Consider the following 15151-nt stretch of genomic DNA (forward strand, 5'->3'; position numbering starts at 1 on the left):
CCCAGCTAACATTACATCTCCCAACACATGTTCTTCACATGTCAGCTGTCTCATGTAAACAGACTCTTAGAAGAAGAGGAAGCAAACCCTGTGGCAGAAACTAACACAGAACATGTTCATAGGATCCAAGCCAGTGTCTACAGATTGCGACAATCTGTCTGTTGAAAGGCAATCAAACTTCCGTCTCTGAAATCTGGTTGCTGCAGACATGAATGTTCCCCCCTCAAAAGGGGTTAACCACACCAATCCCATATACTTGATTCAGTTAACACCTGCAACCTGATCAAAGCTATTGCAGTAATAATTACAATCCATATATTTACATCATGTCAAACTACTTGTGTTTAATTATAGTTATTGGTTTAGTTTTGTACCTGGAGTTGTAGTTTAGCATTTTCCAAGAAGATTAAAGGTCAGAGTATCAGGAGGATCTGACTCTCGTTTCATGAAATATGATGTCTTGCTTTTGATTCTAGTGTATTCAGGGAAAATTATTTTCCAGTAAGCATCAATTGCTATGTTGTGCTCTGACTGTTTTGTCCAGCACTTTCAGAATTCTGGATGGCACATGAGGCTAGTGTTCCATTATTGTTATGTTGTTATCCTTTATTATTAATATTGGCTGATATGGGGAAAATATCAAAACAGAAGTGAGAGAAAAAGAGACGACATGTGTGTAAAATATTGGCCATAATCCAGAAAAGCAGTATTTACTCTCTCTCCCAAACAACGGAACTAAATGCCACATCACAAGCAGTTCTATAAACATTCCCCTGGGGCCACTGTTTGGAATTGACACTTAAAAGCCTTGCTGCACATGCACACGAAGCAGTGTATACACAGAAAGGGGCTTTGGACCCTTATTATTTGTTAATTATTTCTGGTTCTCTGCTAGGTTGATTATAAGTTTATTGAATGACTATATACATGTTGGAGAGAAAGGAGTTACTAAGGATATCAATAACAAGGAAAAGTACTGGTATTTCCATTGACTACTGATAACATGGAAGGAAGATAGTTAAGGTCTTGCGCAATCCCGCCTTCCAAGGCTTTTGCCCTTGAAAAACATGTCAACCCCCCCCCACACACACCACCATTTTCTTCCATATTCTGCCCTTCCCCCCATTTTAGGTGGGTGAGCCACATCGTAAACTCCAGTTTGAAAAGAACTGTAAAGTACATGTAACAGAACTATTACAGACTTGTCTGCTTTTAAATGCAGAGCTTAAGCATATTACCGATTTGGCAAAACAGCTTTCATTTTAGACCATTATTGAATCGGGGGGTGGGTGGGTTTCAGAAGGTGGTGCTGGAGGATTCCTGTTCTGTCCCTTGGCTATCAGCCTGTGGGGTTCCACAATATTCAATTTTAGCCCCCATTCTAATATCTATATGAAGCCACTGGGAGAGGTCATCAGGAGGTTTGGGCTGTGAGGTCACCAATATGCAGATGATACCCAGCTCTAGTTCCAACAAGCTGAAACTAAATCCTTACAAGAATCCTGGTTAGTAGAAAGGCAGATCAGGAACTTGAGATCTCTCCTGTCTGGGACAGGGTTATATTTCCCTTTAAAAGCTACATTTGCAGCTTGGGAGTATTGCTTGACACAGCAGTCAACTTAGAAAACTGGTGGGCTGCCGTGGTTTGGAGTCCTTTTGCCCAGCTTTGGCTGGTTAATCAGTTGTGCCCATACAGTTAGATCTAGCCTTAGTTACATCTCGACGATTGAAGATGATTCAGAAGTTGCAGCTAGTGCACAATGCTATAGCTAGACGCTTTGATCCAGTGACAAACAGCTGTTAATGGTCCCTGGCCCCAGGGAGGCCCGCCTAGCATCAACCAGGGCCAGGGCCTTTTCAGTCCTGGCTCCAACCTGGTGGAATGCTCTGTCTAAAGAGACTAGGGCCCGGCCGGATTTGTTATCCTTCCGCCAGGCCTGCAAGACGGAGCTGTTCCACCAGGCATATGGTTGATGCTGGTTGGGCCTCCCCACCAGCCGACTAGAGGAAAACATGCCCCTCTACCCACCCAGCCTGTTAAATACTTTGGAGATGGTTGGGTGGTGGTTATTGGAGAAGTCTGCTGCTGTGTGTTTTAAATATTTATGTGGTTTTATTGGCTTTAAAGTTATATGTATTTTAAATTACTATACCTGCCCTGAGCCTGCTGATGCGGGGAGGGTGGAATATAAATTGAATTAAATAAATAAACAAAATAAAGTTCTACATGGCTTGGGACCATGGTATCTAACGGACCATCTTATCTCATATCTTCCTCCTTAAGAATTAAGATCACAGGGAGAGGCCCTTCTCACTGTCCCATTAGCTAAAAAAGTGCACCTTGTGGGTACATGAGAGAGGGCCTATTCGGTGGCACTTCCCCCTCAGTTTAGGATTACCACCTCTGGTTTGGGAAATTCCTGTAGATTTGGGGGTGATGCTTGTAGACGACATAATTTGAGGAGGAAAGATTGATGCTTGAAGCTGCCATTTTCTCCAGGGAAACTGATCTCTGTAGACTGGAGATTGCTCCAGAAGACCTCCAGGCCCCACCTTGAGGTTGGTAACTCTACCCTCAGCTTGTACAGTGAGTGAGTGGCCAAACACAAAAGCAGTAAAACCAGGTTACCCACAGATAAAATAGGAGTTTCTACATACTCAAGGAATCTCCAGCTAAGCAGGGCAATATCACTTTATCTATTTACCAAAAAGGCAAAAAAATGTCTTTTTAGAACAGAGCGTGCTCAGGAATTGGGGAGTGTTAAGAGCAATTGAAATGAAGGAGGGAAATAAGCCTGCTCAAGCTCCTGGGAGCTCATTAATGCTCTCGGCTTGTCATTTTCTGTAATAAATCCTTGTTTGCACTTAGTTATTGTGAGGTTTTTTGCTCCATGGTACCTCTGTGAAACCCTGTGGTTGGATTATATATGAATACGGGAGAATCAAATTAATTTAGAAAATTTTTTGTTTACTTGGGTTGTAGTCAGATCAATTTGGAATTTGTTTCTAACAGGTGACAGGGATGCTTTAAAATTTATCATGAAACTTTTACTTCATAGTTTAAAAAATCTCTACAAATCACAAGTCTATCAATATAATTGTGAGAAGAGTCCAGCAACGGTATAAGCATATATAGGAAATAAAGAGAAGCCAACCCCTGTAATTTTACAACAAAAATGTACCCACTCTGTTTTCTCCCCATCTTTTTTCTATATATCATCTCTTCCACTGTGAAATGAGGGTAAAGAGCTCTAATAAATCCCAAGTGGTACAACAGAACTTCACTTGGGAATTAAAAATGTGGTTTATGCTTAGGAATTTGCCTCAAGGGGATTCCATTCCACTGTAAAAGGCCAGCATTCTACAATGAGACCAGACAGCTCGTTTGAAGGATTATCAATTCCTTGCAGAAAAAGCCCCTGATAAAAAATATACCTCAGAAACTCTATGTAAATATTCCTTCTACAATCTCCACTTTCTCACTATAGGCAACAAGAGAGGAAAAGAGAGAGGAAACAGAAAGGGGGAAAAAACCTGACTGAAAATCATGTCCTTCATATCAAGCTAAGATTTTCCTTGGTAACTGATATGTAAAGTAGAAATAATATTTACTTAACTAACTGCTGCAGTAGATGAGATAAAATGCTGCTTGTCAGAACTCATCTTGAAGGCATTCTTGTGTCAAAAGGTAGTATCAAATCAGTGTCCAGACCCAGATTGCATACTTAGCATTTGTCCATGGTAGCTTCACCACAGTCTCCAGTTTTTTTCAGATGAAAAGTGGAATATTGTTATGTTCTTGTAATAGCCCTATTCTCATGCCAAAGGTGACTGCCTGAAGATGTTTATCCTTTAGGTTAAAGATATGCTAGAAAGAAACAATTGGCCTGTAATAAGTTAGCATACATAACAATTTAAAATATACTTTGTTCATCCAATTAACAGGATGTGAACTATATTTCTGTGTGCTAAAGATACATCCTTCTTCTTGTCACCTGATCTATGCATGTTTACTCAGAAATAAGTCCCATTAATTTCAATGCAATTTACTCCAAGGTGAATGAGTGCATAGGATTGTATTCTTAGGGATGTAAAATTCTAGAGAGAGATGGGGAAGGAGGAATGAAACTCCTTTGTATATGCATGTGTAAGAAATGTTTAAAATTTCTTAAACAGGCAAAATGATGGTTATTTGTCAGGGATGGATTTTAGAAAATAGGGGCTATCCCTGGTGAATAGGGAAACCTTGTATTAAGTGCTAGCTTGCACATATAAATGGATCATCGTCACAGATTACAGAGAAATCATGTTGTCCCTACACATCTTCTTTTTATCTATTTATGGCATTAATTCTTCCGCATACAAATGAACATTAAGGCACTAGAGAAAGAGAAAAACACTCCTCTACAAGATTTCCCTGCTTTGTAATTTGTAGTATAATCCAGGAAATGTATTACCACCTCACCTGCTGGGTGCATGAGGTGACTACCATATTACATCCTAAATTATCGACAATCTTGTGAGTGAGGCCCACTGAATAGACTTGAGTGGGATTCTGTGTAGACATGGTTAGGATTGCTCTCTATCAGCGCAGTCCTAAGCAGAGCTACTCCAGTCTAAGCTCATTTAAATCAATGGGCTTAGATTGCAGTAACTCTGCTTAGAATTGCACTGTATATGTTGTCTCACTAAATAGTTCTTTTGAACTGTACTAAACCTTCATTGAGAGATCTAATATCATGAGAAATGGAGAAAAATCCATCTCCATCAGCCATATCTGATTTCCATTGACTCCCACTCTCAAGTTTAATGGAAATTGTGCTTGTAGAGTCATACTACCCATAGAGTCACATGGCATCTCCTATGGAGGTTTTCCTTTTATTTTCAATACAGCATGAGTTCTACTCTGAATGATTTTTGTACTTTTGTATTCTTACAATTAAGGTAGCTATTACAGTATGCTGTTCTTTTTCTTCTTAAAAAAATAATTGGCAGCAATATGAATTGCTGTAACTAGGAGCCGGAGAGCCGGTTGGCACCATCAACTAATGATTGGGTATTAGTCAAAGGAAATGGAAGCAGCTTCGGAAGCATGTGCTGTGCTACTATCAGACACTGAAATGTTCTCCATGTGAGAGTCTTCAGAGTCCAAAGATGCTACTCTTTTCAAAATCTGTCACTTTTTTCTAACCAATATTAAAAAATATTAGTATCATCATAATACTGATAATAAGCATCCTTCATATTTTAAAAAATAGAAATCTTCCAATTCCTTAATTTGTTCCACCCTCATCCAACTGGGATGCTTTCTGCCCACTTCTTTGGAGCCGTCTTTTTGTTTCAGAACTGCCTGTTTGCTTGAAAAGTTGTATCACACCTTTCAAAAATGCTCCAGCAAGCTCTGTTTCCCTGTTAATATTGTCACTTTCTCTGTTGGAGGTGTCTAATAGCATTTGTTTAATATAACATACAATTTTTAAAATACATTCTTTATGACACAGGTCAGGTTCTTTATTAATCTGCAGTCCTCCCACTATACACTTGACAACGTACTGTTCAATATTAGCTTTTCTTTTCTCCAAATTTACTACAACGTCCCTATTGACTGGAGAAGTAGATTTATTTTATTGAATTTGTGTCTCAATCTCAAGACAGAACTCACATATGGTTCCATTATTCCAATTTTGTTATGAATTGTTACTGCAAATTCTTGCTTGTACAAGCTGCTTGAGTAGATAAATGCTTATCTTCCCAACAACTCTGTGATGTTGGTTAGGCTGGGAGGTCCAAGACACAACCTCAGCCAGTAAGTTTCAAGACATAGTAAAGATCTCAATCGCGTCTTCCCAGCCTTAGTTGAACACTCTAAGCTCCAGAACTGTTTGATGGGTGATGTGATGTACATATAGGAGGTTTCTCAATTAATCTATCTGTATACTCACGTAAATAACTATAAATGTCATCTCATTCTGTGAGAAATAGCTGCTATGGAAATATTTTCCACTTATGTAAGCCTTTGAGGACAGGCAATAGTCCAGTGATTCTGAGAACAACTGATTTTTTTTGTATGTGTGCGCGCATTACGGGAACATGAGAAAACCAATACCATTCTCTGAAAGGTTATTTTCCTTATTGTGCTATAGTAGAGGAGAGCCACAAATATGTCTCTGTGGTGCACATCAATGACATGTTCTCTCTCTTTCTCACTACACACACACACACACACTTCTCTCACACATGACAAAAATCAAAATTTCACATTTACAACATATGCCTTTCTTTAGCCTTACTGGTGTTGGAATGTTTGGCTTGCATTGAACTTGTGCACAGCCGTCAATGACCTGATTTGAATCTGAGAATGGATCCTAACTACACATGCTCAAAACCCAGGATTCATTCTATACGGAATCTTTCTTTAATTATGGAAAGTGTTAAACATTGTTTTAATAAGTTCATGTAATATGCATTTTTCTGATGTTAATTACAAAATGCCTAATTGTTTTAGGTGGGCCTTTTTCGGAAGTCAGGTGTGAAATCCCGAATACAGGCCCTGCGTCACATGAATGAAAACTCCCCTGAAAATGTCAGCTATGAAGATCAGTCAGCATATGATGTGGCAGATATGGTGAAGCAATTTTTCAGGGACCTTCCAGAACCCCTTCTCACTAGCAAGCTAGGAGAAACTTTCCTCCATATCTATCAATGTAAGTACTATTATTGTTGTTGTTGTTGTTATGGTCGGTCGGTTGGTTTATATGCGGCTTTCCAACTCAAGGTGCCCCTCAAACAGTTTACACAATTGCTTTAACTAATAAATAGGAAATCAAGTGAGCCCTTTGAATTGAATAGACATGAGCTCCATGTGTCTGCTGACAGCCACATCAACACAATAACTCATTCCTTTTGTAGTGAAGAATGCTATCAAACACATAAAATCTCTGGATCCAAACTAGTAGGAGGAAATGTTCACACATTCCAGGCAGCAGGGAAGCCAAACATGCAGTTCCTTCCCCTGAGAGTCAAATACAGGGCCACAGTCAGATCATTGTAAAACAGCATAATCATCTGTTCAGGGAGGAGGAAGGAGGTCCTGTCCTCCTCTCTCCTCCAAGCAGATGATCAGCAGCATTTAATGCAGTCTGTTAAAAACATGTGACCAGACCACATCCCCCCTTCCCCCACCCCAAGTCTCTTGCTGCATTGTTTAGGGATGAGTTGATGAACACATGCATGCTCCAGCTGTTGCTCAGCAGGAGAAATGATCAAGAAATACAGGATACAGCTGCAGCTGGTTGTAACCTAAATAATGCAATATTATTTGCAACTGTATTTTTCACATACTTTAGGAAATTGTATATTTACATGCCACATGCAAAGCAGTGGAGATTTTTATAAACAAAGACCATAAGTTAGGATTGCTTCTAATGGTACCTGGAATATACACTGGGAGAGCAGTCCTCAGCAGGTCTATTAAATGGGGAATGGTCCCAAGAAAGTAGTCATACAATTGCATTGACATTCCCCAGGCCAGCCAATGGTATGTTCTGAATGCATGCCTTCTGTAGGTTATAGGCATGTTTTGCCTGTGCTTTGTGTTTGTGCAGATAAGATGTACTATCGTCTTCAAAAATCAGCACTAATTTCCCAAACAGAATCGTTTGATCATATGAAATCAAAAAAATGAGGCGACTTGGCTAAATCAGAATGGTAGATGACTTTTATGGAGCCATCTCCCTGCCACTTGATAGCTGTATTTCCATGTTCTACATATCATGAAATTGACCCCAGTTCACTCTTGGCTTCTCAGTCTGAATTCATACTATATTACACTTCAGATTGATTTTATTTAGAGCCATTTAAGCAAATGCTTTGAATATATGGGGTCAGGATCAATCCCAAGATTAGCTAGCTAACATATGTCATAAGGCAGGATTTGGCAATAACTGGACTACCAATCTGAACATATCTGACGTTTCACAGATGAAAATATAGACCCACATAGACTCCAGTTCTCAGTGCCTAAGCTCTCTTTCCACTCTTACATGTTGCTTAAGGTGTTTGTTTTTACACATTTATTTTTTAATATTTACAGTTAATGTTCCAGAGTATGTAGACTTTCCTATTTATCTTTGCAAGACTTCTGCTTTGTTTGCACACTCTGTAATTTACATGCTAAGATCCTAAACTGTATAAACATTGTGTATTCTTAAGGCTAGATATTTTGCATAAGACAGAAGCGCATGAACAAATACATGTTTGGAGACATAGAAAGAAACTGTTTTCTGGCCATTTGGGCTCCCTGGTGCTCTGCATGTACTTTATAGGAAGGAGGAAGGAAAGACAGCTGGGAGTGAAGCAGCAGTTTGGGAAACACCAGATGGAGTGGAAGTGGGCAAGTGATAAGCCCAGCCACCAATACGCACAAGGACCCTACCAAAGATAGTCATAGACATACATGCAAGATGGCCAATAATTCCATTGTTTGGCACCAGTTTGGTACCTGCATGCTGAGTGCCATTCTAGGACAGGAAGGTATGACACATTCTTACTGCATGGTATTCAGGTAGCAACTGGATTCTGGCCAGCTCGAGTGTTTATATTTTAAATGTTGTTAATGCAAAAATGTGATAACATTTTCTTAACGAAGTTTGAACTACTTGTGACCACAATTTTGCATAGCTATCCTTGTCACGATGCATTTTTTAAGATTTTATTTTAGAGTCATGATCTGTAATGACTCTGATCTGTGTCTCTCTAGGTAGGTCATCTCAGAATAAAGTTCATGAGCTGCAGCAGGTAACTGCGACCTGCTCTGCCATCATTTTATGATTGGCTCTGGCCAGTGAGTCCTACAGCTCTAGCAAAAAAGAAGATCCCCAAAGTCACTAATTCAAAGCGTTCAATTTTTTTTTCCATCGAAGGAATTTGGATATGTAATATATTCACTAAAAGCTTGCAAATAAAAGTGCTTCCATGAACCTTTAAGCCAAAAAAGAGAAATTAGAAACTTATATATACTATAAAACTTTTTTGCCTTTCTTTCATTTAGTGTCTAGTTCACCCAGGGGAACTTTCAACACAACCTGAGTGAGCATAGCAGGTAGCTTATGAAGGCACTTTCATCAAGCAGTATATTGAAGGATCCCCATTGGTGCAACTGTTAAACTTTTCCTTGTTCAGAATTATTTTTAATCTGCTGTAGCGACAACAGTACAGGAGCATCCTTTAAAAGAGCACATGAAGTTATGGATTCACACTCTCAAAAGGAAATGAGGTCCCTGTTCACTGCACAACTTGTCCAGTTCCTGAAATTTAAGCATAGCAGTAAAATGCTCAAGATGAACTCTACAGGGATTGACAAGGCTTATTAAAACCTTGCTTTGCCAGATGTTGGAGCTGATTTGGCAGTTTTATTTGGGCTCTCTATTACTGTGTTTAAACTGTACTTGTACTGCAGAACTGATCACTGTGTTTTATGGGTGATTTGATTGTTATTTTCATAGCACCTTGAGGCCTTGATGATCAACAAGGAGGGCTACCTTTTTTTTTTTAAAGAATGAAGTTTGTCAAAATTAGGCTAGGTCATAGGCAACGCATAGCCACACTAGATCCAGATATTGTGTCATCCAGCATGGGGTTGCTAGTTTGACCTGAAAACTGCAACTAGCAGAAGATACTTCTGTTGACTGGTCAAATAGCTCCTGTACCACGCTTGACCAATCCAGGAGCATCATGTGGTTTGCCAGTTGATGGCCATGTTATGCATCCATGTTAATTCTGCACCTAAAGAGAATTCTAAGTCACACAGTTGCTCACTTGGCTAGACAGGGCTCAAGCCCGTGCAACAGGGAGCAGGCAGTCATTTTCTGAACCAAGCCACGTGAACAGCAGTGCCCAGCAAGTCTCAGAAAAAGGGAATAAGAAAAAGCATGTTTCTTTGAAAGTGCAGTTGTCTTTCAGAGGTAATCCAGAGTTTTGAAGCTACATCTCATACGGCATTCCAACATCCTTGTTTTCATTTATGATCAACTTTTTAAAAACAGCCCGTATCATTCTTCAGATGTTCCAAAAGAACAGCGGCTTCAGGCAGTACAGGCTGCCATTATGCTGATGTCGGATGAAAACCGAGAGGTTCTGCAAACCCTGCTCTGCTTTCTAAATGACGTCACTTCAGTGGAAGAGAATCAAATGACTCCCATGAATATTGCTGTGTGCCTGGCCCCTTCCCTTTTCCACCTCAATATAATAAAGAAAGAAAGCTCTCCACGGTAAGTGTCCGCTTACTTATCTTTGCCTTTAGCATTCTGGAGGGTTGGACTTGAACATTTAAATAATTTGATTATTGCCTAAATTTAGGAGGGGACATTCATTCAGACCTCTGCTAAGCCAACATACAGCCTCAAAAGATGAGCAGAAATAATATAAAGTTATAAGTAACAGGGGCTGATTCTTACAGGATCTTTCTCCTACATGGGAGGACTTCTGTCTTTGGCAGCAGGTGCACAAAAATGTGGACTCGTGCCCAAGTTAAGATTCTGCCTTTGGGTCTTCCAGCTAAAAGGCCTCTGAAACATAACATCGAAATTCTGTTTTTAAAAGATGTAACTGGCACAACTGAGCAGTTTTCCATTCTGAGTCAGTAATATTTTAGCTCCTCTCCTTTTGAACACACATCAAGGTCAGTACTGTCTACTAAGACTGTCAGCGGCTCTCCAGGGTCTCAGACAGAGGCCATTCACATCACCTACTGCTTGGTCCTTTTTAACTGGAGAAGCTGAGGATTGAACCTGGGATTCTTCTGCATGCAAAGCAGAGGATTTTACACTGAGTTACAGCCCCTTCTCCAATCTCACTGCATCGTGTGGTGATTCTATTTAATCTGGTAGCAGCATTCTCCAACTGTCAAACTTTGCACATCAATTTTGCAAACAACAGGATAAGTAACTGGGGCAGTCACTGTAATTCTGGTGCCCTTAGAATGGGACTTTAGAAACACCCCAGCTGGTGCCCCCTACCATCCCCTGAAGAGGCCAAGTAACAAGCAGGCACCACCCCACATGAAGTAGGTGGGAACCATCGCTGGAAGCCTGATGCCTGAACCTCAGGTGGCTGCTGTTGAGCCAGCTGCCCAAGGTCCAGCCAGAATGAGTGTGAGCAGTGGCAGAAAGAGCCTGCTTTGTCTCTTCTTCCCCTTCCCTCAGGGGGCATGACTAGGACCACACCTGATAAGTAATCACTGCATAGGGAAGCGAATCATCAAAACACTGTTGGTACCACTGCACATTGTAACTGATCTAGACCAGCTTTCTCAGGAATGTTGTGGCGTGAGAGTGTGTGTATGTAGATGTGGTCTGGAAATTTAATTCCTTGTCCAGACAGGTAGTCTTTCTGCCATCTTACTTCATAGAAGCTATGATGTACACTCTTCAACCTTTACTTCTTTTTTTTTTTTACAATTTTGCCTGAGAATATTTAAGGTACACATTTTTCCTCAGCAATAAAAAGGGTCTTTCTTCAGCTCTATGATTTGATGAAAGTCAAATATAAAGGACTACCTCTCATTTGATACTGAGAAGTTATAAGACTTACAACTTTTACTTTCATCTGAAAAAGACTCGGATCCTTTATCTTACTTGAGATGCTGAATTCATTTGCAGAGTAATACAGAAAAAATATGCAACCGGGAAGCCAGATCAGAAAGATCTCAGTGAAAATCTGGCAGCAACTCAGGGACTTGCACATATGATAACAGAATGTGATAAACTTTTTGAGGTGAGTGAATGATTCAGATAGCATTATTCATGAAGACAATATCCATAAGGGAGCATACTTTGAAGTAGTTAACCTATATAATTTTTTCTCTCATGGAATAGGTACGTAGTTCTTGGGTTGGGGTATGTATTCAGTTTTTCAGAAGACGTTTCTCTGTGTTATTTCCTATCAGCATTGTTATGTTACTTTTATTTTTGTGACTACAAGAAAACACACAAAATTAAGACATTTTGTAGCTTTTTCTATAACTGTCCAATACAATTGAAGTATACAGAGCAAAAAAACTGCATTAAAATCTTTCAATAGCAGCAATTTCATTAATCCAGTTAAACAGTCAAAACCTGTTTATTCCATTGCTCTACAGAGCACAGGGTTTCTCTCCTCCTCAACTTATATTTTATTTGTATCGTTTATATCCCAACTTTCTCACCAATGGGGACCCAAAACAGCTTACATCATTCTGCTCTCCATTTTATCCTCACAACAACCCTGTAAGGCAGGTTAGGCTGAGAGTATGTGATGAGCCGAAGGTCACCCAGCAAGCTTCCATGGTGGGGTGAGAATTTGATCATTTCTTTCCCAGATCCTAGTCCAACACTCTAACCACTTCACCATTCAGGCCTGAGATATGTTAGAAAGAGAAGTCAACTGTAGTGTCACCTTAACCAGTTATCCCCTTCTAAGTCTGTTGAAATTAATCAGCTTAGAATGGTATGTCTGCTTAGGATGGCCCTGCTAGTGAATTTCAGGGAGGACAAGGATATGAACTCCTAATCACTCCAGAAAGGCTGTAATACCAAAAGTTCCAAAATACTGTACGGTGTGTGGACTGGACTTGGGGTTGAACTATTCCAGTTTTGCAGAAAGAGGTGTTATTGCATCACATGTTTCTCACTAGAATATGTTTCCCCACAAATGTGTTTTTAAATCCAATTCATACAAAAGCATGATACATTTCCGTAGATTTACTGATGGCCAGAGCTTTTTTTCTGGAAAAAGAGGTGGTGGAACTCAGTGGGTTGCCCTCAGAGAAAATGGTCACATAGCTGGTGGCCCCGGCCCCTGATCTCCAGACAGAGGGGAGTTCAGATTGCCCTCATTTTGAACTCCCCTGTCTAGAGATCAGGGGGCGGGGCCACCAGCCATGTGACCATTTTCAAGAGGTTCCGGAACTCCGTTCCCCTGCATTCCCCCAGAAAAAAAGCCCTGCTGATGGCAATAAATTTTGTTTCCAGAATTTAGCTAGTGTGTTTCTTGCTGCAGTGGTCATTGATTTTAATGCACTTTTGAATGTATTTTCAGCTTTTTCTGTGTTGTTCAGTTTCTAAAAACAGCTATACAAAAGCCTGAAAGACTGTTTTTTTAAGGCTCCCTTTGAAATGTGATTAGTGTTCATGACTTGGACCAACCCAGAGGTGCACTCTCAATGATCAGGTCGTTCGTTTAGCTGTTTGCCAAAAGGTTCTCTCAGCATGCAAATTTCAGCATAAAAATAACATTCACAAAAATGCAGCTTAGAAAGTTACAATATGAGAACAAAATGTCCATTCAAAAAATGATACTGTCAGGGCAAGTTTTTACTTGGGACTTGTGGCCGGCTCAGATGACCCAATGTACATCCTTGTGAATGAACCTGAGCTTCCTGCAGTTTCCTGTGTGGCTGTGATCATGTGATGATCACGTGTCCAGCATATCCTTGCGTGCAGTCAAAAACAGTAACTCAGAATAATTTCAAACCACTGGGCTATGAATACTGCTGCTGGGGAACCTGCATCCATGGATACAGACAATTTTGCCCTCTGCATGAGTGAGCTGCCAGTCCAATTGGATTGAAGGCATTTTAGACTATATGAATTGGTTACCAGTTGGCTTTGGATTGAGATGAAGTCAGAGAAAGGGTTGTCAAAAGTGAGAAAAAGCAAAACAAAAAAAGTCTATAGAACAGGTGTCCTCCCTTCCTCATAAATATTACTATAATGCACACTTGGGGAATGAGGACTCCAGGTGGATTAGAAAATATAGAAGTCAATTCAGACAAACAGCAAAGACTTCCGTTAAACTACAAAGTAGACTGCAGACACGAAAAAATGAAAAAATGGGGGGGGGGGGGCCTGACATGCCATAATGCAGAAAGTAGGTTATACAGGTAGAAGATGATGCACTACAAGCAAGGTTACACACACAAACACACAAAGTCTGCAATATGCTACCCAGTTCTATCCCTTATAAAAGCAGCCTCCTGAGCTGTCCCATTATTCCTGAGCTGTTATTTTCAGCTCTCAGTGGTCTGTTTCTTACAATCTGTTTCTATGCTGGGCTGGGTTTTTAGTATCTTTTAATGTTTTGTTTTTGTTATTTTTATTTAGTAAGCTGCCTTGGGCAGGTTCAGGGGAAAGGGGCATAAAAATGTTCTAAATAAATACATAAATAACGCTAGAATTCTTTGAGCTAAAAGAGAAGTCCTGTTGGCAAGTCACAAGGTGGAACTTAGATCTAGTCGAATGGTATCTGAATGCATTATTCGTTTCAATAAGTCCGTTAATATAGCAAAAGATAGCAGGAAATGTATTCTTTCCTTGTGTGCATACACATACCAGAAATGCAGGGCTTGATTGTTTGCAAGTGCTTTTGATGGGGTATGAACAGCAGGAGGGAAGGGAGGTATTTGGGATTTTTACTTACTTGGTTTTAATCTATAATATTTTAATCTGTAAATCTTCTTGAGCCAAGAGGAAAGGCAGGGTACAAACAGTTTAATAAACTAGTAAATAAACTTCTAGGAGACAGCCTTGCTCAAAACTATTAACCTGCCCCTACCACCACCATTCTCTGGAACAGATCCCGCATGAGATGGCAGCACAGTCTCGGAATTCATATGTGAATGCTGAAGTACACCCTCCAACTCTGGAGGAACTGGGAAAGCAAATGAATGAAGAAGGCGGAACTTACCAGGCCTACCTTGAAAGTATCATGCAGAACCTCTGTAAAGAAGCTAAGGAGAAATTCAAAGGATGGGTGACTTGTTCCAGCGTAGAAAACACAGACCTCTCCTACAAAAAGGTAATTACTGCAACACAACTGGGCTATTCATATCTTCAATAAAGATTTAGTTTTAACCTCTGTTTTCATGGAGAACTCTTAGCCTGTATCCTAAGGGATTTTTAGGGGCCTTCATTTTAGCATAGCCCTTGTGCACCCCTTTTCAGCTGCTTGCAAAGTTCTGGGGAATTTCTAGAGTTGCATCGAAGGCAGCATGAGGCATTTCAGCTGAAGGGGGAAGTGATCACAGGGCCTTATGTGCATGCAGAAGTATTTTAGGTGCATGAACAGGCCTCTCTAGACTGTGGCCTGTTCTACACACACACGTGAATTTTCTCTT

The 15151-nt window shown here is 40.2% G+C and overlaps 1 protein-coding gene across 1 annotated transcript in view; it reads left to right on the forward strand.

Moving 5' to 3' along the window:
• STARD13 (StAR related lipid transfer domain containing 13) overlaps positions 1–15151 on the forward strand; it is a 159511-nt gene that overhangs the window by 136666 nt on the left and 7694 nt on the right. Inside the window, exons 8-11 of the mRNA XM_054973641.1 lie at positions 6506–6704; positions 10061–10268; positions 11658–11772; positions 14611–14832. Coding sequence (XP_054829616.1) covers positions 6506–6704; positions 10061–10268; positions 11658–11772; positions 14611–14832 — 744 coding nt within the window. The remainder of the gene's footprint in view (positions 1–6505; positions 6705–10060; positions 10269–11657; positions 11773–14610; positions 14833–15151) is intronic.

The sequence above is a fragment of the Eublepharis macularius genome, chromosome 3, assembly GCF_028583425.1.
Source record: "Eublepharis macularius isolate TG4126 chromosome 3, MPM_Emac_v1.0, whole genome shotgun sequence".
NCBI classification, from domain to species: domain Eukaryota; kingdom Metazoa; phylum Chordata; class Lepidosauria; order Squamata; family Eublepharidae; genus Eublepharis; species Eublepharis macularius.